Source organism: Erpetoichthys calabaricus, chromosome 9, assembly GCF_900747795.2.
Source record: "Erpetoichthys calabaricus chromosome 9, fErpCal1.3, whole genome shotgun sequence".
NCBI classification, from domain to species: domain Eukaryota; kingdom Metazoa; phylum Chordata; class Cladistia; order Polypteriformes; family Polypteridae; genus Erpetoichthys; species Erpetoichthys calabaricus.
In genome coordinates, this window is record NC_041402.2 from 13,343,194 (window position 1) to 13,368,373 (window position 25,180).

A 25,180-nucleotide genomic window follows, 5' to 3' on the forward strand; every position below is an offset into this window, starting at 1 on the left:
AAAAAAGAAGTTCCAGTTATGACCATTACGCGTAGAATTTCGAAATGAAACCTGCCTAACTTTTGTAAGTAAGCTATAAGGAATGAGCCTGCCAAATTTCAGCCTTTCACCTACACGGGAAGTTGGAGAATTAGTGATGAGTGAGTCAGTGAGTGAGTGAGGGCGTTGCCTTTTATTAGTATGTATATATATATATATATATATATATAAATAATATGTGTGTAGCCAATTGGTACAGGTCCTTTTCTCCCTCCTTAGCATCCAGCCTTTCGTACAGCTCATCATACACCTTTTCTTTAGCCTTTGCCACCTCTCTCTTCACCTTACACCTTATCTCCTTGTACTCCTGTCTACTTTCTACATCTCTCTGACTATCACACTTCTTCTTTGCCAACCTCTTCCTCTCTATGTATATGAAGACATAGTAATCCTTTGCATAAACCAAGACCTCTCCTCCATTTTAATGTAAATCCATTTTTGTGTACTATATGCTCAAGTAGTTAATTCCACACTGAAGATTATCTAACAATTTATAATGTAATATTTTGACTAGTTTTATACTGTGGAAGCTCAGAAATGAGTGACTTGGTTAGGATTACCTAGATTGTCGATATCAGACATTTAATTAGCATTCTTACAGTTTGCAACCCCTAATATCTCACTAGATAACAATGCCTGAAGAAAAATACATTTGGTTTGATTTTGTTTGATATGTGTTATGTCACCAGTTGTTACCAAACCACATTTATGTGTCTAGCAGTACAAAACTTGTGTGCACAGAACATTTGTTTCTGAAATTGTACAGTTAGACAACTGGAAGGTTATGTGACTGATTTAAGGATACAGGTTTATATGGGTTGTAAATGAACCTGGAATTTCTTCAAATTATTATTATTTTTTTCAGTTTAAAATTGATTGCCTTACTTACTAGGCTGCCATGGATGGATCAGACATTTTAGGTTGCACATAAATGTGTTGTTTTTAGTTCTTTCTTGTCATCTCTATCTGTAGAACACCCAAATAAATTGTTCTGTGCTATATATGTAGCTGACGTCTCAGTGTTTTAGTCAGCCTTCATATCTACAGGTACATTATCACCTTCATGCCAGTTTGCATTCAGCTGCGAATGTGGACATTGTTAAACTTTTTTTTTCTTCTTAACAGACCTTTAACACAATCATCATTTTTTGACCAATCCATTACTGAGTAAAGATATCCCAAAGTTACTGTCAAGTTACTCTGACTTCAGACTTTAGTTCCTGTCATCATGGTTACTCCTTTCACGTTTGATGTTCATTTCATCCTGACTAATGTATCATGTTTTTGAACATTATGGATTAAGTGAAAAATTGTGCAAATAATTGTTTAGTTTACTGCTAGAGTAGAGATCTGGTTTGCCAGATTATATGTCCTATCTTAATTGCCCAACATTCACCCTTTTCTATATTTTAACATTATATATCCATAAGGATGAGCACCTTTTCAAAATGTTTGGTTCACTTGATCAAGCAGCGTGTGGTCTAATAATGCAGCAATAGAAATTAAAATAATCTGTGTTTTGTGAAGCATATGAAGTGTCCCGGATTCACATATGCTACTGTGTTGCGTTAAGCTGCCAGGCAGTTGTAAATTGGTGCTGATAAAATATATTTGACAAAACAAATTAAAGCGTATGTTAGATGAGAAGGACATTGTTGTCATTTAAGCTCTTATGTTTCAGCCCCATCTCTTTTCTCCTCTTAAATCTTTAATGGTGTTGTCATGCTCGCTGTGAGAGGTTCTGCACTGCTTTAATTAGCCTCCAGGAATTGTTTAGATTTTTTTTTGGAAGATTTCCATGCTGTAAATTGACCCTGCAGCACTTCCCTTATTATTCATAAGTCAAATTCTGATAACAGTGCCTGTACTCTGTTGGAAGCTGGTAGTGGAACATCAGAGAATTGCAAGTAGTGTATCCCAAATTTGGGACATACATCATACTGGTCTCTGTAGGCTGCCTGATCGTGGTAGATAATAAAATAACAATCAAAGCTAGTTTGAAAGTCGTTGTGATTTTTTTATCCTTTTTTTTTCCTGGCAACTCATCCACCAGGCAATTTGCAGCCAGTAGGAGGTTAGACTGGATATCAGCCTCAAGCTAACAGGAGCATCAAGACTTTCTTTTTGCCTTTTTTTCTTCTTCTTCTTCTTTTTCTGGAGGAGGGTAAAGGGGAGAGCCTTGAATAGCGCTTTCCTGGCCTAATCAGCATACCAGTCTCAGCAGCCCCTTTGGATCCCCTGCCAGGGTCCCTATCATCTTCTGATCAAATATTAATGTGTGATTCTCTGCTTTCTCACTAATCCAAAGCCAATTAATATTATCTGTCAATTATTTACAGATCCTGAGGTGCGGCGGCAATTCCCTGAAGAGTACAGTGACCAGGTTTGGAATGCGTAATTAACCGTTCGTTCGTTCCTTCTTTCTTTCTTTCTTTCTTTCTTTCTTCCTTCTTTTATTTCTTTCTTTCTTTCTTTCTTTCTTTCTTTCTTTCTTTCTTTCTTTCTTTCTTTCTTTCTTTCTTTCTTTCTGTTTTTTAAACATTTGTTTGAAAATCACTACTTAAAAGCTAATGGTTACCCAGTGGGGACAGCTTTTCCTTTTACTGGTGAAATGGCAATGCAGTGGTTTTGTAGTGCTGTTTTCTGAACTATATAATTTTATTGTTTTTTATATTTTTTTAATGAAAAATTTATTTAAGACATATTTGGGACATCTGATTAGTGGCAGATGGGATTCTTGTGTAAATCAAGTACATATTTTTGAATGTTATACACAGTACACACAATAGACATACTTCTCCACTAATCATTGTTTTTCTTGATAATCTGTACCAATTAATGGGACACAATTGTTGTGGAAAACTGTATATCCTAATTTTGTGGGGGGTAAATTAAGTGTCATGAATAAAGTTTACTCTTCCCTTGTGTCATTAAGGCAAATTCTACTATTAGGTTAAACTTTTTAAATAAGTACTTTTAGCAAAGGAAAAATTCTGTCAGTGGATTATCTTTTTAATTTTGAATTGCTGAATATACTTTCTAAAACTTTTTTGTGAGCTGCTATTTTTTTTAAAACTAGTTGTGCAGTTGTGCAGCATAGGGACACATGTGTCCCTATACAGCGTGTAATTCTATTTCCTTACAAATCCACTGACCAAGGTTCAAACCCCAAGTGTGGTTTGTATCCATGTGGAGTTTACACATTCTTCCTGTATCTGCATTTGCAGTCTTCCTTCCATGTTCTCAAAGACGAGTTGATTAGGTCAGTCAGTCATTCCCAATTTCCCTTTGTGCACTTTACTAGGCCCTAAGATGGATGGGCATTTCCTGCCTTGCAACAAGTGTTGCCAGGATCAGCTCTGGGTCTAGTCAACCAGAATTGAATTAAGCTGATTTAAATAAATTGTTTCAGCACATTTTTTCCTGTAAGAAAACTATTTACAGTATATTTGTTAATTTCTGTATAGTTCAAAATAGTAAACCTTTTCTTTTAATCCTTACAGAAGTGTTGTACTTGCTTAATCACTTATTTCATAATTCGATGTGCATCCAGACAAAAATATATACAATATATTCATGTTCTATATATCCATGTAATTTTAAATTCAATATCCAGTTTTGAAGCAAGCTTACCTTGAAATTTCAAAAGCTGGTAACAAACGATGCACAGTTTTTGGTACACTCAGTACCAATCTGTGCTACTTCTTGCTAATCTTGCAACAATGCATCTTTTCTTCTACAAAATCTGGTATAAAGTAAACCTGTTTGATAAGCAGAGTTTAATGTCTTGCACTACTAGCATCAGCAGTTCTGGGTCTTGATTTTGCTCATTAGAGTTGATGGAAGACAAACTTCATCTTAGCCTTTTTTGAAGTAATGATATACAGTATATCTTTTTAAAGTGTGTGGGCTCTTTAGAAGTAGTCAGCAAGCTTTTCCACAGTCATCCCAAAAGCATGCAGGTTTGAAAAATTGGCAACTCTAGATCAGCCCATTTTGATTAAGGGTGTCCTGTAACATACTGATGCAATGGAAATAATGAGATAAAAATGGGGCAGTAGATAGATTTTTTTAAAATATTAAAAGAGGAGTGGAGTGTGCTAATTATACTACGAAAATAATTTACAGTTGGTGCTTAACTCCTCTATGATCAGTGAAGTCTTATCTCTCTCTATGTGTCTGTCTGTCTGAAAGGGTTACCTGCCAGCCCAGCCTCTTGATCCTTAAACTTTGATTAAGTAAACATTCTATCAATGTAGAGTTTAGAGTTTAGAGAAGTTGATGCAGGAGTTTATGTAGAAAGGCAATATTACAAGAAAGGTGTGTACTATGTGTTTAGTTAAGCTTGTTCTGAAATTGCATGTGTGTGTGTGATTTTGAGACATTTTCTTGTAAATGTGATGCTTCTCAAAATGTGCAGCATATTTATGGTATTGAATTGAGATAAATTAAGATGTTTTAATTATAGTAGTATTAAAGTTGTATTTAAATCTCCTGTGCCTATGTAATTTCATCATGTTAAAATACACTTTGATGCATGCACATCTCCCTCAGTTAAGCTATTAAAAAGATGCGTCTGCATATAATGCTCAAAGCACCTAATGCGATAGCCTATGTCTGTCTGTCCACATGAAACAACTCGGCCCCCTGTGGACCAGTTTTTTTGAAATGTGGCACACTTATTCTTTAACGGCATCCGTCGAGTTCAATTTTTGTTGAGATATGTTGAACAGATCATGCTGTACACTGTTTTAGTACTTCAAAATTTTACATAGAAAAACATTGGTGAATTTTTCAATTTCTACTAGGGATTAGTTTATTGTTTCAATTTTTTTCTTGAGAGTGATTGCTTGCACTTGTATGTTTTGTATATTTTCCTTTATTACTTGTTCGTGTGTGTGCAAACCTCTCACATAGCAGCATTTTTCTCCTGCTGTTTTAGGTAAGTTAATTGATAGAGCATATCTTAAAATAAATGAAAGGGGAAAGCTATTATGCAAGTATAAATAAGACTGAACAAAACTATCTTTATATTACTATTGTAAAGAACCAACATTATTAACTTGAAGCTAAACTTCTCCTTTTGGCTGCTCCCGTTAGGGGTTGCCTCAGCGGATCATCTTCTTCCATATCTTTCTGTCCTCTGCATCTTGCTCTGTTACACCCATCACCTGCATGTCCTCTCTCACCACATCCATAAACCTTCACTTAGGCCTTCTTCTTTTCCTCTTCCCTGGCAGCTCTATCCTTAGCATCTTTCTTCCAATATACCCAGCATCTCTCCTCTGCGCATGTCCAAACCAACGCAATCTCGCCTCTCTGACTTTGTCTCCCAACCGTCCAGCTTGAGCTGACCCTCTAATGTACTCATTTCTAATCCTATCCATCCTCGTCACACCCAGTGCAAATCTTAGCATCTTTAACTCTGCTACCTCCAGCTGTGTCTCCGTCTCCAACCCATATAACATAGCTAACATAGCTGGTCTCACTACCGTCCTGTAGACCTTCCCTTTCACTCTTACTGGTTCCTGTCTGTCACAAATTACTCCTGACACTCTTCTCCACCCATTCCACCCTGCCTGCACTCATTTTGACCTCTCTTCCACAATCCCCATTACTCTGTACTGTTGATCCCAAGTATTTAAACTTATCCACCTTCGCCAACTCTACTCCCTGCATCCTCACCATTCCACTGACTTCCCACTCATTTACACACATGTATTCTGTCTTGTTCCTACTGACCTTCATTGCTCTCCTCTCTAGAGCATATCTCCACCTCTCCAGGGTCTCCTCAACCTGCTCCCTACTATCGCTACAGATCACAATGTCATCAGCAAACATCATAGTCCACGGGGACTCCTGTCTAATCTCGTCTGTCAACCTGTCCATCACCATTGCAAATAAGAAAGGGCTCAGAGCTGATCCCTGATGTAATCCCACCTCCAACTTGAATGCATCCGTCACTCCTACCGCAGACCTCACCACTGTCACACTTCCCTCGTACATATCCTGTACAACTCTTACGTACTTCTCTGCCACTTCCAACTTCCTTATACAATACCACAGCTCCTCTCGAGGCACCCTGTCATATGCTTTCTCCAGGTCCACAAAGGTGCAATGCAACTCCTTCTGGCCTTCTCTAAACTTCTCCATCAACATCCTCAGAGCAAACCTTGCATCTGTGGTGGTCTTTCTTAGCATGAAACCATACTGCTGCTCACTAATCATCACCTCACTTCTTAACTTAGCTTCCACTACTATTTCCCATAACTTCATGCTGTGGCTTATCAATTTTATTCCCCTGTAGTTACTGCAGTCCTGCACATCCCCATTATTCTTAACTATCGGCACCAGTACACTTCTTCTCCACTCCTCAGGCATCCTCTCACTTTCCAAGATTCCATTAAATAATCTGGTTAAAAACTCTACTGCCATCTCTCCTAAACACCTCCATACTTCCGTAGGTAATGTCATGTGGACCAATGGCCTTTCCATTTTTCATCCTCTTCATAGCTGTCCTTACTTCCTCCTTGCTAATCAAATTGCACTTCCTGATTCACTATCTCTATATCATCCAACTTCTTTTCTCTCTTGTTCTCTTCATTCATCATTCTCTCAAAGTACTCTTTCCATCTGCTCAACACACTCTTCTCGCTTATGAGTACGTTTCCATCTTTATCCTTTATCACCCTAACCTGCTGCACATCTTTCCCTGCTCGGCCCCTCTGTCTAGCCAATCGGTACAGGTCCTTTCCTACCTCCTTATTGTCCAGCCTCTCATACAACTCATCATACACCTTTTCTTTAGCCTTTGCCACCTCTCTCTTCACCTTGCGTCTTATCTCCTTGTACTCTTGTCTACTTTCTTCATCTCTCTGACTATCCCACCACTTCTTTGCCATCCTCTTCCTCTGTATACTCTACTGTATTTCCTCATTCCACCACCAGGTTTCCTTTTCCTCCTTCCTCTTTCCAGATGTCACGCCAAGCACCCTTCTTGCTGTCACCCTTACTATATCTGCTGTAGTTTCCCAGCTGTCTGGTAACTCTTCACTGCCACCCAGTGCCTGTCTCACCTCCTCCCTAAACTCAACTTTGCAGTCGCCCTTTTTCAACTTCTACCATTTGATCCTTGACTCTGCCCTCACTCTCTTCCTCTTCTTGATGTCCAACGTCATCCTACAGACCACCCTATGCTGCTTAACTACACTTTCCCCAGCCAACACTTTGCAGTCTTCAATCTCCTTCAGATCAACTCTTCTGCATAGGATGTAATCTGCCTGTGTGCATATTCCTCCACTCTTGTACGTAACCCTATGTTAAAATCTTGAAAATTATGTGAAGATGTAGTTGGCTACTTTTTCGCAGTTAATTCTTCAGTCTCCTTAAGATTTCTGTCATCTCTCATATTCCTGTGTCAGAATAAATCGGTTCCTTTCCAGGTTTTTACTTATGTATATAATTTTAACATATTACTGTGTTTTAACTAATAATAATATTAGATGGGGAGCTTATTTCATTAGCTTTTCTCCTATTCAGTGATAATATTAACAGTAATTTTATACTAGTATTGGTCATTTTGTATTACTAATTATTTATTAAATACATTTTTAATAGCTAATTATTGGATACTACTCTATTGGGTATACTTTAAGAAAATTGGACAACAGTTAGTCAGAGACACTCAACCACTGACTGACATCAATCAGTACTGAATCTTCTGTGCATGAAAGACATTGAGCCATCACAAGCCTCTCTGTGCTCTGTTTTAACTCCATTGTAAAGCTCTTTTAAAAAGCATGTGTTTAATGTAGTCTCCTAAGACATGTAATTGCATTCTGTTATCACCATTCTTTTTGGATGAGACTCATTGTTACAAAAATATTTAATAAAGAAAAATATATTAAGTGGTTCTTTAATGAAGTAAATAAAAAAAAGTGAAATGCACCAACTTTCGTATCAGTTAATTGAGTCGCTGAAAGTACCTGAATGTTACTCCATGTCTAACTTGTTACTTTTTTGTATTATATTGAAAGTCTGTATACTGCTAGATGTCATTGAAATCTTTAAATCCTAATTCTCTTCTTGTACGAGTATATGGCTGTTTTAAAAAGAATGAAATTTAATGTATTTTATGGAAAGTATCAATCTCCTGGTTAAACTAAGGAGAGGTGGTAGTGTAAAGTTTTTTTGCCAGCAACTTTGTGAGATTTCATGCAAGACCAACCTCCCTCCAAGAGAAGGAGTTGAAGTAACTTCTTTAACTATATGCAGTCTTCTTTAATAAGCTTCTTTTTTGTTTTATGTCCCTTGACTATCTTATTTTCTTTTACTGCTACTGTAGATAAACAATCTTGGTAGTAATGTGATATGAATTAGGAAAAAAAAAATATTTTGGATTTGATGTTCATCTGAAGATAGATGTCTTATTCCAGTTAGAGATTATACAGTATACATAGGTTGACTTGCATTTTGATGGCAATGTGTGATGGTGGAGAATTAAATTTCACATGTTAAAGTTTCATTAAAAGATACAATACCTTTTAACTACATTAATTATTTTGTACTTTTTTCACTGCTTTCCATATCTTTAGAATCATGGGACTTGTAATTTTAACATTGCAAAGTATATGCAGCATGCTGTGCAGCAGCAGGGACAGTTTTCAATTCGGTATATAGTGCTCTTCAATGAAGTCAGGTTGTTTTACTTTTATTTATATGTTAAATGACTGGATTCTGCAAAGTCATATTTCTCTCATTTGTCAAAAACATGTGCCTGGGTTTAAAATTATATTGTGGTTATTTTTAATAATTTAATAATGCGTTGAAATTTAGTTATTATTGTTTTTAATGTATTTGAATGCCTTTCAAACCGCCATTTTGCTTTCATGGTCAACATAATTTTGCAGTACTTAGGCATGAGCACCACAATTTTCTTCATACTAACAGTGCCAGTTGCCAATCATGTGGGTGGAATTGTGTTGTGATCACATAACAACTAATAAAGATTGTGGCTTGCATGGAAGGTGTACAGTCTTTGAATCTGCTGCATTATAATGCCCAATGAACTCTTATTGTTATTTTCAGAAAGGTCAATCGACTATCCTTAATATTAATCTTGCTTTTTTGGAGTACTGGTTTTCCTAGCATTATTTTTGTTATCAGACCCCTGCCTGGTTCATTTTGAACATCAGTTCTGTTTTATTCCTGAGAGAAATTTCATAATATTTTGAGCAATATACTCTTCAGCCTTTGTGGCCTCTCCAGTGTCATCTGGCATTACATAAACAAAGGCTCAGTGGATATTGTTTGTCATTTATAGAAAGACAGAGAGAACTTTATTTGTCCCCAGGGGTAAATTTGGCTTTTTACAGAAGATCTTTAAATAAATACACAAATAGAGAGAAAAATAAATAACATTATGGTCTGAACACACACCAGAATGACTTTAAAGCAAGAAAAGATAGAAAAGTTATGACTTGGCTATCACAATGACAGTGAAGCATTATGCAGGCGTGTTGCTGTTGGCTTCTTGATATGCATTGCTGAATAATTTGTTTGCTTAAAGTTGTGAATGGGTGGTGTGTCAGAAAGTTAATGTGCATAATTGTTTTGAAAATGGCACTCAATTTTGTTTTAATACTTTCCTTTGCTTCTTCCTCCTGGAGGTCCAGAATGCGTCCCATAACTGAGCTTGATATTTTAATTAGCTTCTTGTTGTGTTAGTAATGTTTCCAGCCCACCACACCAAAGCACAGAAAATCACGCTGGCCATCACAGAGTTGTAGAATATGTGAAGGATGTCACTCTCCATATTAAAGGAATGCAGTCTCCTAAGGAAAAAGAGCCTGTTCTGCCCTTTCATATATAGTTCCTCTGTGTTCCAAGACCAGTCCAACTTGTCCGTAGCTGCATATACCTAAAACTACCAAAGTTCTGCACCTTTTAGTTTGCTTCAAAGGATGATTCAGGAGGTAGTGTGACATGTGTTAAAATAATTTCACAGACCAAATATCTTTGTTTTAAAGGTTTTAGTAAAATTTAAAAAAAAAACAGTTCACACAAAAAATAGAGAAAAAATAGGTAATAAAGAAAAGTTCTTGTTTAAGAAATGTTCTGTGTAAGGCTTATTTATCTCGTTCAGTTTCTTTCTAGTTTAGTCATACAGTCATATTAGGCATGTTAAGTGTGTACATTTCAAAACATTCAGAAAATTGTATGCCAGTATCCTATTTGCAAAATGCAAATATATCTCACAGTCCATGCCAGCGGTGAGGCTGTTTCTTAACATTGAACATTAACTTTCTAAGATTGGCTATTGCACTGTCATTAATGTGGACCGCCTAATACTTGTAGGAGTGGATTACCTCAACATCCACTCCCTGAATTGTGATTGGACATAGAGGATTTTTGTTATGGCAAAAGACAGTAACCATTTCCTTTGTTTTGCTGATTTTAAGATACAGACAATTCCCTTTGCACCAAGAAACAAAGTTCTCCACTTGGGTTCTCTTCTGTCTCATACACTTTATCAGTACACCCAATAAGTGTATCATCTGAGAATTTATTCAAGTGACATATCTAGTGTTATATTTGTAGTCTGTGGTGTACAGAGTGAAGAGAAAATGAGACGGGACTTGTTATCTTGTGGTGCTGTAGTGTCATTCACATTTGTATCAGAAACATATGCACTCTTGATAGGGTTGCCATGGCATTTGTTATAAGGGGAGGGGCCAGACAAAGAACAGTCCATAAGTGACTCTCACATACGAAATTTAGTGATACTCCAATCGATTGACCACTGATCTAAATTAGCTGATTTTCTTTCCAGGCAACACAATTGGTGATTAGATAAATTGGTCCATCTCGAAAACTGCATTTTGTAAAATAAGCTTTTCTTGCTTTTATTCTCGTATGCAAAATATAGTGATACTCCAAACAACTGGCCACTGATCTAAATCAGCTGATTTTCTTTCTTTAAAACATGCCTTTCTGAACTTTATAATAATTTAGCTATAGTGTTTCTTCACATAAAGCATTATGATACCTGAAGAAGCACATGTGTCATTTTGCTGCCAGAACTTCCTGTAAACGAAGAGAGGACAGTCAGTCAGACTAGAAGAGGGTAAAGACTGGAATATTAGCTTTTTCAATAAAGGAAGTGTAGTAAATTGAAAGAAGAGAGTCATCCTCTGCAGGTGGTAAAACAGCAGGTGTACAAGTTGTGCACAAGAGAGGTGCATTTTTGGCAGAAATTAAGATTCGTTCAGACATTTTCTTTAGTTAAAATGGACACTCCTTGTCTGAATGTGAATAATGAGCAAATGAGCTTGTGTTTAGTATAGCAGCTCACATGGTTAATTAGAAATATAATAAATAAAGAAAACGTTGCCCTTTCTGTTTAGTAAACAAAAGGCTTGTTAGCGTAAGAGCCAAATTTGTGTATTTTTCATGTAAGCTTGTTAAGTATGTTAGCCTTGTATCTCCTTGATTAACATCTTACTGACATTTTACTAGAATTTTGGTTTGTAGTTATGATAAACATTTTCTTTTCTTTTATGCTGTATTCATTATGGATAAATATGTTCTGTATGTGGTTTATTAGTTTAAATGTATGTATATTAAGGGATTTGTTTAAATAATTGTTATGGTCACTGAACTATAAGCCTTCAGAATTAAATTTTTCTTATTAAAAAATGAACAGGTAACACCTGCAATCTGAAGTTTAATTTTAAAAACAACACTTTAATATAAATCATAAGACTTCTGCATGGTTGGTGATTGAGTAACTTAAAAAAAAATTAATAGGATGGAAAAAGAAAATAGGTATCAGAATGAACTTCTTGGTATGGGTGTTTGGTATAGGCCCTAAAAAACGATCCCTAATAAAACGATCCCAGAATCCTTAATAAAAGTTCCAGTTAAATATTACTGTACCCCATCCAAGACAGGGATACTAGACTGACTCCTGAAGCTAGGCCTTAAAAATGGTGTTTTCTAGTGAGTCCCCATTGGTCAGGTGACCCACATAGTTCTGCCCAAAAAAACAGTGTGCAGCTGCCCGGTAGGATCACAATCTATTGAACAAAGAATTATGGTCAGTTTTGATGGGATGAATCTAAACACACTAGACCTTGAACTGACCCTTGGGACATGAAACCTAATTTATTTGGCTGGGGGGTTAAACAGTACTGACTAGATGTGGTCACATTCTCCTTTAAATACAGCATTATCAGGAAACCTGAAACTCACAGAATCTTGTAGGGGGTGCTACAGGAATATGTAGCTTGCTATTTGGTCTGTGAGTTTATGAAGCAAGTGTTGCTTACATAATTTGTTGTAAAGTCAAGTCTGTTTAATTCAGATGTTGGTCTCTGTTAGAGCTCCTTCATTCATATGTACACTTCTATTTTAAGGCACAGACAAGACTTGGAGAGTCTTATTGTTTGTAAATGATGATGTCCTGTTAGCCTTATCACCAGTGTATTATTTGTTTTCTGCTGATAAGGAGTGAGTAACTAACCCAAATATACAATACAATACAATACAATACAATTTATTTTTGTATAGCCCAAAATCACACATGAAGTGCCACAATGGCCTTTAACAGGCCCTGCCTCATGACAGCCCCCAAGCCTTGACTCTCTAAGAAGATAAGGAAAAACTCCCAAAAAAAAAAACCTTGTAGGGAAAAAATGGAAGAAACCTTGGGAAAGGCAGTTCAAAAAGAGACCCCTTTCCAGGTAAGTTGGGCGTGCAGTGGTTGCCAAAAAATAAGGGGTCAATACAAACCAATACACAGAACAAATCCTCAATACAGTGTAAGAATAAAAATTTTAGAAGTACGAACCAGAATTTAACAGTAGATGATATCCCATAATATGATTTGGATTTGTTTAGAGTCCTGAAGACCTCAGCCATCAAGCTGCCTCCCCGATTTGGCCATTCCACAGCTGAAAACAGCGCTTGGCCAGCCAGTCTGATGAAAGGACCCTCTACCCCACAATTCCTGTGATGCTCCATCAGGGGTGACTTTACCTTAGGCAAGCAAAACAACTTGGCAAGTACTCTTCTTGGTACTCAAATGTAACACTTGGTGCCATGGCCAAATATAGGAACTTAAGTAGACTTGGGGTCTTATTTACAAGTGAGAGTATTGATGATTATTAGATAGAGTGACAAGTTGCTCCTGCTGTAGGAAATTTACAGACAGAACTTGTCAAATGTGTATAATTTAGTATCAGTTTTAAAGTGCAATTTTGGCATATTAAGTCATGGATGGCTTTGTTTCTCCTTCAACTCACCACACAAATATGCATGCACACTCAGATTTCATGCACAACTTGTTAATGTCCATACTCCAGAGAATACTATACAGTGAGACTGCTAGTTGAAGGCTGTCCTAAAATTCAGAGGGTAAGTAAAATTATTGTATAAGACAAAACCTTTAGCTGTAGTTCCCATAGGTTTCATAATTATCTGTTTCCCATGTAAAATATCCCTTATCAGTCATGGCATTTAAATTTATACAAAAGGCTTATTTATTAGTGATTTTATATAGCTACTCCAAGCAAGTACAGTATAGTTGTACTTTGAACACAGTGTCTACCTAGTACATCTTTAGTGTTTTCTCTTCATGTCATGTAGTGGGACTTTGTTGCTACTACTGTACAGTACTTGAATAAAGTTATGTCTTTCAAATTGGGACTCAATAATGACATCCCCAGCATCAGTCATTCATTAATTTAATTAATTTCATTAATTAATTATAGACACAAGTCTTGTTATTATCAAAAGAATTGGTAACCTTGTTATTACTGATGTTTTACTATACTGAATTGTGTGTTCTTTATGGGAATTGTCCTATGTAAAAATAACTTTAACTGGTTATAATTTACTTTGCATGTTAATACTAGGTTTTCTTTGGGGGTGTAGATTGAGATTAATTTAGATATTTGAGTATTCAAAAGTATTAACTAGCAGGTAATTGGTTAACCAAAAACAAATTAATCAGAATTTATCAAATTGCACAATTTAAAAAATAATTTTTCCACTGTAGTTGGTGCACATGTTTATCTGTATCACAAACGTAATGCATCAGCATATTAAATGAATTTTAAACTTATCCAACTTTATTCAGTATCAACACAAATATAACCCTATTACAGGCCATGTGTACATCTTATTCATTTTAACATTAGAGTACACTGATTTACAGTGAAGTTAGACAAACAGGTAATGCTGCTCCAAGTGATGCAATTTTAGGAACTGTAGATCTCTGCAGATTTTAATTCTGTCCAGGTCCAATAATTTTTCTGACTCCAGGTTATGTACTGTACATATCCACCTCTATTAGCGTTGCCTATGTAATTAACTGTTTTACTATTAATATTTCTGTCTAGATCATTTATGTAAGTTAAAGACTTTAGCAGCACCTGCACTAATGCCTGAGGGACCCACTACAACATCTAGTTCAGAAAAGTGTTCTTTATTGTATAACCTGCTACTGTCTGTTCTTAATTCAGTTTTGCACTCATTTGCACACTGTGCCCAGTTCTTGCAATTTGATCACTTACCTTAAATGAAAAGCTACTTCAGGAAGCAAATCTATAAAATCAAGATACATAATACTTCAGTTATGTCTACATTGAAATATACTGCTCAAAATATTAAAGGAACACTTTTTAATCAGAGTATAGCATCAAGTCAATGAAACTTGTAGGATATTGATCTGGTTAGTTAAGTAGCAGAGGAGGTTGTTAATCAGTTTCAGCTACTTTGGTGTTAATGAAATTAACAACAGGTATACTAGGGGGGCAACAATGAGATGACCCCCAAAACAGGAATTGTTTAACAGGTGGAGGCCACTGACATTTTTCCCCCCTCATCTTTTCTGACTGTTTTTTCATTAGTTTTGCATTTGGCTACGCTCAGTGTCACTACTGGTAGCATGAGGCAATACCTGGACCCTACAGAGGTTGCACAGGTAGTCTCAGTTCTCCAGGATGGCACTTCAATATGTGCCATTGCCCAAAGGTTTGCTGGGTCTCCCAGCACAGTCTCAAAGGCATGGAGGAGATTCCAGGAAACAGACAGTTACTCTAGGAGAGCTGGACAGGGCCTAGAAGGTCCTTAACCCATTAGCAGGTCCGGTATCTGCTTCTTCGGGCAATGAGGAACAAAATAAGCACTGCCAGAGCCCTACAAAATGACCTCCGGCAGGGTGAATGTCTCTGACCAAACAATCAGAAACAAGCTTCATGAGGGTTGCCTGAGGGCCCGATGTCCTCTAGTGAGCCCTGTGCTCACTGCCCGCTCGGCACTGTGGAGCTCGATTGGCATTTGCCATAGAATACCAGAATAGGCAGGTCCAACACTGGCACCCTTTGCTTTTCACAGATGAGAGCAGGTTCACCCTGCGCTCATGTGACAGACGTGAAAGGGTCTGGAGAAGCCATGGAGAACGTTATGCTGCCTGTAACATCATTCAGCATGACCAGTTTGGTGGTGGGTCAGTGATGGTCTGGGGAGGCATATCCATGGAGGGACGCACAGACCTCTACAGGCTAGACAACAGCACCTTAACTGCCATTAGATATCGGGATGAAATCCTTGGAGCCATTAGCTAAGTTTCCATCCAGTTTTTTGCAACGTTTTGTTATCGACAAACAGAATATACGTAAAAAAAATGTGCGAAATTTGCTGTCTCCAGCCTGTTTCCATCAAACTGGCTTTTTATCGATAAAATGGTGTGCGTGATGACATCATCCCCCCCCAAAACGAACTGTCGCATAACTTTTGTTGTATCGCGAAAAAAATCTGCCCTTGAGCCGTTTCCATACATAATTTTGTGTATGTCGCAAATTATCTACCTTTTGTTTTCCACGTTACACCCCCTCCACTAAACAAAGAAACAAAGAAATGGAGAGATTATTCAGACAGTTTTTTGAAATTTGCCAGCTTACTGTTATTTCAGTTTCACAAATAATTGGAATTGTACATAATATCTGACGACGACAGCAGAATGAAGCAGTTGCTTGTCTGATAGCCCTAGAGCTCGAAGAAAGTACCCCAGTGCGACGAAACTCACGGGTATGGGAGAGACGATGGAATAAGACCTTTTGGGAGGAGGTGGTGGAGAGACACTTCACAGAAAATCTCTGGCTGCAACATTTTATAATGACACGGCCGACGTTTGAGATGTTGTGTGGATTCATCAGTCCTGATGTTGCGCCCATCACAGGTTGCCACCGACCACCGGTTCCAACCCAAAAGCGGATTGCCATCGCCCTTTACAAGCTGGCAACCTGCGCCGAGTATAGAGTAGTTGGAGAAACTTTCGGGGTTAGTAAAACTACCGTCCATCGATGTGTATATGCTGTGTGCACCGCTATTAAAGAAAAATTAATGCGCCGTTATATCAGACTTCCGACTGTAGCGGAGGCCAATGAAATTGCATACCGCAATTCCTTGGTGCATCTTGTGCCACAGATTTACGGTGCGCTGGATGGCACGCATGTGCCTATTCTTCCCCCGACGGAAGGCTACCGCGATTACATTAATCGCAAAGGGTGGCCATCTATTGTTCTCCAGGCCCTTGTTGATGACAGGTGCATGATACGAGACATTTGCGTTGGCACTCCTGGAAGTGCCCATGATGCAGCTGTGTTTGCAGCATCGGATCTGTACAGGTGAGCCTACCTTTCAACATCCCTTCTCAGTGTGATAACAACTGAATTAACCTGCTTCCCTTAAGGTTTTTAATTAAAACTGAAATTTGAATTAATACAAAATAACGACGTTTAATCAAAAAAAAACTCTCTTCATCAGACCATGAGAACCGCTCCGCCATTCTCGTTTTGATTGCACGTGATGAAAATGTGACACATTTATTTGCGCTAAAGCCCTTTTTTCCGACAAAAAGTGTTTCCAATGTAGTTTTTGCAACATCTGAAGTATCGATATGGAATTTATGCGCTAAAGTTAAACGGAAAAATATTATGTCGACATGTACAACATTTTATCGATAATTAGCATTTCCATCAGCTATATCGGTAAAAAAATTTGAAGCGCTAAATATTTTTTCGCAAAAACTCCTTGGATGGAAACCTGGCTATTGTCAGACCCTATGCTGGTTTAGTGGGTCATGGGTTCCTCCTGGTGCACAACAAATATGGGACATTATGTTCTGGTCCATCTGCTGCCGCCAGGTTTCATCTCCGACTGTCCAGGAGCTCAGTGATGCCCTGGTTCAGATCTGGGAGGAGATCTCCCAGGACACCATCCATTGTTAGGATCATGCCCCGACGTTGTCAGGCAAGCATACAAGCACATGGGGACCATAGAAGCTACTGAGTAAGATTTTGAGTTGCTACAATGAAATTTCGTCAAAACGGGCTAGCCTGGTTATCTTTTTGTTCCTAACACATTACCCAGTCCATGTCAGTATAGATATCCAGCATGATTTTTTTCCCATTAAGATCTGATGTGTTTTCGAAGTGTTCCTTTATTTTTTTGAGCAGTTTATTTTAATTTCTTATGTATGAAATCCTAACATAATAGTGAAACACAGTTTACTCAGTTTTAACAAAAGCGATAAAGAAAAAGGCACAGCAGTAAGGCCTGCTGTGAGTTGCAAAATGAAAATTGACTAAAAATAATCACACACTTATCAATACTGATGTTACATCTGAATTTAATTACACCTTTTTTAGATTTTTACTTTAGACTCTTTCAAAGTGATTGGTGCAACTGTCTCACAGCTCTGGGAGAATGAGTTTAAATCACTGTATGTATGGAGATTGTGCATTCCGCTGTGGCTGTGTAGATTTTCCTCCCACATCCCAAATATACACATGTTACAACAACTGATGACTCCAAATTGGCCTTGTATACACCAGTGTGTCCTTTGGGGGACTGGTGTATCGTCCAGTGTTTCTTCTAGTCTTATGTCCAACGCTGTTGAAATAAGCTATTGCTCAGTTTAACCTTATGGTAGGATTATGTTAGGTGAAAAATTGATTGATAGATATTTCACAATCTTAGGCATTTCTTCATATTTTCTTCTTCTTCTTTTGGCTGTTTCTGCTAGGGGTCGCCACAGCAGATCATCTTTTTCCATATCTTCTTGCTGTCTGCATCTTGCTGTGTTACACCCACCACCTTCATGTCCTCTCTCACTACATCCATAAACCTTCTCTTAGGCCTTCCTCTTTTCCCCTTACCAGGCAGCTCCATCCTTAACATCCTTCTCCCAATATACCCAGCATCTCTCCTCTGCACATGTCCAAACCAACGCAATTTTGCTTCTCTGATTTTGTATCCCAACCGTCAAACCTGAGCTGACCATCTGATGTCCTCATTTCTAATCCTATCTATCCTTGTCACACCCAATGCAAATGTTAACATCTTTAATTCTGCCACATCCAGCTCTGTCTCCTGTTTTTTGGTCACTGCCACCGTCTCCAAACCATATAACATCTCACTACTGTCTTGCAGACCTTCCCTTTCACTCTTGCTGGAACCCGTCTGCCACAAATCACTCCTGAAACTGTTCTCCACCCAATTCACCCTGCCTGCACTCTCTTATTCACCTCTCTTCCACACTTCTAGTTACTCTGTACTGTTGATCTCAAGTATTTAAACTGACCCACCTTCGCCAGCTGTACTTCTTGCTTCCTCATCATTCCTCTGACCTCCCTCTCATTCACAAACATGTATTATGTCATGTTCCTACTGTCCTTCATTCCTTTCCTGTCTAGAGCATATCTCTACCTCTCGTGGGTCTACTTGACCTGCTCCCTACTCTCACTAGAGATCACAATGACATCTGCAAACCTGTCTATCACCATTGCAAATAAGAAAGGGCTCAGAGCTGATCTCTAATATAATCTGACCTCTACCTTGAATGCATCCGTCACTCCTACTGCAGACCTCACCACTGTCACACTGCCCATGTATATTTCCTGTACCACTCTTACATACTTCTCTGCCACTCCCAACTTTCTAATATAGTACCACAACTCCTCTCCAGTCACCCTGTCATATGATTTCTCTAAGTTCACAAAGAGACAGTGCAGCTCCTTCTGGCCTTATCTATACTTCTCCATCAGCACCCTCAGAGCAAACATCTGTAGTGCTCTTTTCCAGCATGAAACCATACTACTATTCACTAATCATCACCTCCCTTCTTAACCTAGCTTCTTTCCCATAACTTCATGCTATGGCTCATCAATTGTGTCCCTCTGTAGTTACTACAGTACTGCACATCACCCTTTTTCTTAAAAATTGGTACCAGCACATTTCTTCTCCACTCCTCAGGCATCCTCTCACTTTCCAAGGTTGCATTCAACAATCTGGTTTAAAACTGCACTGCCATCTCTCCAAACACCTCCATGCTTCCACAGGTATTTCATCTGGACCAAAGGCCCTTCCATTCTTCATCCTCTTCATAGCTGTCCTTACTTCCTCCTTGCTAATCCGTTGCACTTCCTGATTGACTATCCTTCCCATCATCCAACCTTCTCTCTCTCTCATTCTCTTCATTCATCAGTCCCTCAAAGTACTCTTTCCATCTGCTCAACACACTGTCCTCACTTGTGAGTTTGTTTCCATCTTTATCCTTTTTCACCCTGACCTGCTGCACATCTTTCCCAGCTCGGTCCCTCTATCTAGCCAATTGGTACAGGTCCTTTTCACCCACCTTAGTGTCCAACCTCTCATACAACTCGTCATACTCCTTTTCTTTAACCTTTGCCACCTCTCTATTCGCATTACGCCTTATCTTCTTCTACTCTTGTCTAATTTCTGCATCCCTTTAACTATCCCACTTCTTCTTCGCCATCCTCTTCCTCTGTATACCCTTCTGAACTGCAATTCCACCACCAGGGTTCCTTTTCCTCCTTCCTCTGTCCAGATATCACACCAAACACCCTTCTAGCTGACACCCTTACAACTTCTGCTGTAGTTGCTCAGCTATCTGGTAAGTCATCACTGTCACCCAGTGCCTGTTTCACCTCCTCCCTAAACTCAACCTTGCAGTGTTCCTTTTTCAGGTTCCACCATTTGATCCTTGGTTCTCTCCTCACTTTCCTCCTATTCTTGATCTCCACAGTCATCCTATCCACTACAATTCTATCCTACCTAACTACACTTTCCCCTGCCACCACTTTGCAGTCTCCAATCTCCTTTGGACTGATCATCCTGCATATGATATGATCAACCTTTGTGCATTTTCATCCACTCTTGTACGTCATCCTGTGTTCCTCCCTCTTCTTAAAATAAGCATTCGCCACAGCCATGCCCATCCTTTTTGCCAAATCCACCACTGTCTGACCTTTTGCATTCCTCTCCTTGACACCATAACTACCCATCACCTCCTCATCTCCTCTGTTCCCTTCACCAACATGTCCATTGAAATCCACTACAATCACCACTGTCTGTTCCTTGGGTACACTGGCCATCACTTTATCCAACTTACTCCAGCAATGTTCTTTCTCATCCATCGCACACCCAACTTTCTCATAATCATCACTCTGTCCGACCCTCTTTTCACCTCCAAAACACTTATGACATACTGTTCCTTCTACCCCATTTCTCCTACGATACACCTGGCTTTACTCTTCTTCTGTCTTGTCTCTTACATGCACTCCTTAGCCATCCTTCTCTCCATCAAATCAGCTAACTTTCTCCCTTTACCAGTCATACTGCCAACATTCAAAGTTCCTACCCTCACTTCCACACATTACCTTCCTCTACTGCCCCTGCCTCTGGACATGCCTTCCCTCCTCTTCTTCTCCTTCTTTGGTCAACAATAGCCCAATTTCCATCAGCACCTTGTTGGCTAGCAGTATTGGTAGTGGCCATTGTTAACCTGGGCCTTGACTGATCGGTATGGAAATCTGTCCGCATATTGATCTGGCAAAATTTTACATTGGATGCCCTTCCTGATGTAACCCTCCCCATTTATCTGGGCTTGGGAGCGGCACAAAGAAATGCATTGGCTTTTGCATCCCCTGTGTTTGGGTTCTTAGACATTTCTTCATATATCATTGCCTATTACATGTAGATGTTTAATTTGATCAGCTGGTGATTACATTCAGATGTTTTTTTTTTTTTTGCTTTGCACAATCCACTTAAAATATCCTGGCTATATTTAACAAAAGAAATGTGAGCCAGTAATGTCATTTTATAGTTTCATCTATTGAAAATGGTAAGAAGTACCAAAGTAAAAAGAAAACAACTTTGTAGCTTTGCTTCCACTGTTTCAGTCTGTCCACTGTTGAGCTGCTTTTACTCTTGATTAATACTGGACTAAAGTTAGTTTTTGGTTTCAATTTCTGGGTAAAACTAATGAAATGCAAAAGTCTGGAATTTTTTTGTGGTGAAGTTCCGAAATGAATGCTTGATTTTTTTATTTCTCCCAAAACTGAAACAAGTTTTACTTTAAATACTTACATTCGTGGAAGTGACAAAAATGTTTTGTTCCTGTTTAAGCTTCACATAACAGGCTATGTGCTTGAAGATGTTAGCAATCATCAAAATACATAAGTCAGTTAAAAATGACATTAAAGGCAGGGTCTTAGTCTATAAATAGAGGTGATGTAATGTTGTTTTTTTTTTTTTTTAAACTAGAGCAGAAAATACATTTCATGTATGTAGGTAATGTGGTAAGTTTCCTGTTTTTTTTTTGTTTTTTTTTTTAATTTAAACTCAGTGTACCTATTGGGAAAATAATACGTTATAATTACTGTACATACTGTATATACAGTATAATTCATGATACCAGGGAAAAAGGCTGTGTTTAATTTCATGATGGCCACAACTTTGTTTTTGTCTATATTTCAGCATGATATTAACTTTCACTGTTTTTGATTTTCTGTATGCAGTGCAATGAAGTTGTTGCTAGACTTAAATGCTAGTTTGGTGGATTGATTTTCATGTTTATAATTTTTCAGTCTATGGGACACACTGACCCAAATGTTTGTAACTGAGGTATTACCATTGATGTTGCCACCTCCTTAGTGATCATTGTATCATTTTAAATCTACACATAGTAGAAGCAGTAAATAGCTTCAGGGTAAAAGTTTTTTTTTCCTTTTTATTTTCTCATCTTAATGCTACTTTTGATGTTGTTCGTATTGAATTTGGATAACCATTGTTAATTAGCAATGGTTTCATAGCTCAGCCAATGAAAAAGCACACATATATACTTTCATTCTCAAACCTGCTTAATCCTGTTCACGAGATGCTAGATCATATCCTCACTGCACTGAGTGCAAGATTGGCAACAATCCTAGAAAGGCACACACTACCACATATTCACACTTGCTCAATCAGTGCCAGTTTGCAGTTGCCAGTTAATTTAATATGCACTTCTATAATGATGTGGAAGAAAAATAGATCCAGAAGGAAACTTGTGCACAAAAGGAAATTGTGCACACTCCACAAAAACAATGATCAGGTATGGAATTCAGATGAAGGATGTTGAATCTGTGAGGCAGCAGTGCTAACCACTCCACCACCATGCTGCCCCTGTATCAATGTGTAGTATTAAAAATATTGTAGTACTCTGTTGCATCTATTTGTGAACTAAACTCTAAGGGTTAGGGCACTGTAGTCCTGAGAGGTTACTACTTAGGTTAGTCAAATGTGCAGTATCATTGCTAAGGCAAAATCTAATATTTGGTTCCATTTACACACAATGCACTATTAAAAGTACAATATGGTTAACATAATAACATGCTGCAAATTCATAATTCTTGCAATCATAACAGAAAAATATTTATGCATATGTTGATATGTCCATGCTTGAATCCTATACAGTATATAGTATAGGAGTAGAGTTTCATAGTGTGTCCCTGCTGGTAAACAAAACAGATAAGTAAGGTGAACAGCAATGATCTTCAGTGTTTGTTCTCTTTATTTATTGCAGAATGTAATTACAAAGAAGAATCTGAGTCAGATACAATAACAATATAATGGATAAGAAAATGAAAAAATGTACATCCATAATAAAAAAGTGCAGGTTCCAATGATGTACTGTATGCCATTGAATTTTTACTTCTCCAGTAAGTTTCATGAAGCTCACTTTCCATCAGTTAAGCACCACTGTTTGTGATCCAGATGTGTTCCTTTCTTCTTTGGTGGAAAGTAGTGGAGACAGACTCAAACAATTTCCTTTTTTCTTCTTGGAATGCAAGGGCGGTATAATGAAACACTGACAGAAATGGATTTTTGCTCACCATTTTTAAATGTTAATATTGGGGGGTTATTTACAGTTAATGAGGAAACAGATTCTTCAGTCTTACTAGGCAAACTTTCAGTGAGGTGCTGAAGTACATACTTAGACTAATAGTAGAACCTCGATTCAGGAGGAGAAATGTGTATTACATTCTGATGTTACAGTACTCATTCAACTGTTTCCTCTCTGTTTCTGCTTGCATGGAGATTTGAGGGCCACTAATGTCTTTAAATATTGTGGGCTTCAAGAATCTTATAGCGTCTTGTCATGGGGTTCTGGGACATTCAGTCCCTGTTTCTTTAGCATGCCTGTTTGCCATTGTAAGAAATATGTTTCAATATCTATACCTATGGTAATCATGCATATTCATGATTCCCCTGTTCTTGGTTTTTAGTCAAGATAGCAAACCTTAGACAGACATGTCATTGTTCCGTTTTCACTACCTGAAAATAGTTTTTTTGGTTTGATTGGTTTGTTGTTTCAAGATGTGGAGGGAGAAGCTGACCCAAATGAAGAATTTTAATTACTTGCACTGCTTGTTCACAGATTGTGGTAGTTGTAGGCATGAGATTCACTAAGGGATTTGGGATGCAGTTATAGGATTATAATGGTGATCTGTGAGCTTATCATTTAGATGAAGGTCTTTATTTACTGTTCCTTTGGAGTAATCTTGTAGAATGTGTACAGCATTTCGAGATAAAGAGGAGCCAGTTGATGTGTTTTGGGTATCTAGTGAGAATGAACTCCCTAGAATACAGTAAGAGGTGTGTACCAGGAATTGACTACTGAAAAGAGAATGAAGGACATTTCCTGAAAACATTTAAGGATTGCTGTTTCGTAGCTGGCCTGTGAATGCCAGAGAATTCACCAGGAGGAGTTGGAAATGAGAACGACATCTGCAATAATCTGATTTGCCTGTTTCCAATTCAGTCCTCCCTAAGAAAAGCAGGTTGAAAGAGAACGAAAAACTTCATGAGAGTTCTTACTTTTCCATTAAAGGTTTGAAGTGTACATAACATTATGCGATAATGTAGGGAGTGTATTGAAAGGTCTTTGATGGTCTTTTAATTTCTTATGTATTACTGTATATGTACTTTGTATATCTGTATAAGTATACTATATACTTTTTCTTCAACATTAACATTAAAAATAATGATAATTTAATCTGTTTAACGCAGAACAGGTTTTAGAGTTCTTGAATAATTTCTCTAATAAAGAATTCCCTAGATTTTTTTTTTTAGGTTGTATGACTAAAATGTAAGGTTGTAGTGTTAGCTTTTGTTCATGCCCTTTTGGTTAAAACCTTTTTTTCTTTGCTATGATTACAAATAGATTCATTTTTGTTTATCCTATGTGAAGACCAGTATTGGCATGTTTTTAATGAAAATATATTGTTGTTCTCCAGGATCAATACTATAATGGACAAAGTGCCAGTTCCTACTTTGCCAGAAGATTATCATGTACTGCAGTTTTGCAGGCTCAATTTTGGAAACAAAAAAAAAAAGTATTTTAAAAGTCTGTCTGAGGTATTAGCAGTTTATGTTATTAGTAAGGGTTTACTATGTGTAATACATTATACTGCTGTATTTTAGAAAGTGTTAATTTTTTGTTTTCAAATGTAATAGATAAAATGTTGTTTGTCTATATTTACCAACATAAAGCATGGTATTAACTCTGATACATGTTCTGAGTAAAAATAGAAAGGGAATTATAACTGTTTTCCTTATGATTTAGTAGCCTTATTTACTTATCCATATGAATACATTTTGATTGTTTTCTGGTGATATACATTGGAAACATTTTATATTTGGAAAAACCTGTTAAATCCTTCCATGTTGTAGTAATGTCTGTTAGATTAAAAACAGCAGAGTTGTTCCTTTTGCTGTGATCTACAGTACA

General features: G+C 37.7%; 1 protein-coding gene across 6 annotated transcripts in view; it reads left to right on the forward strand.

The window, feature by feature from the left end:
- dennd1a (DENN/MADD domain containing 1A) overlaps nt 1–25,180 on the forward strand; it is a 1,314,459-nt gene that overhangs the window by 376,141 nt on the left and 913,138 nt on the right. For all 6 annotated transcript variants that reach the window (XM_051931936.1, XM_051931935.1, XM_028809158.2 and 3 more), the window contains exon 3: nt 2,379–2,422. In XM_051931936.1, coding sequence (XP_051787896.1) covers nt 2,379–2,422 — 44 coding nt within the window. The remainder of the gene's footprint in view (nt 1–2,378; nt 2,423–25,180) is intronic.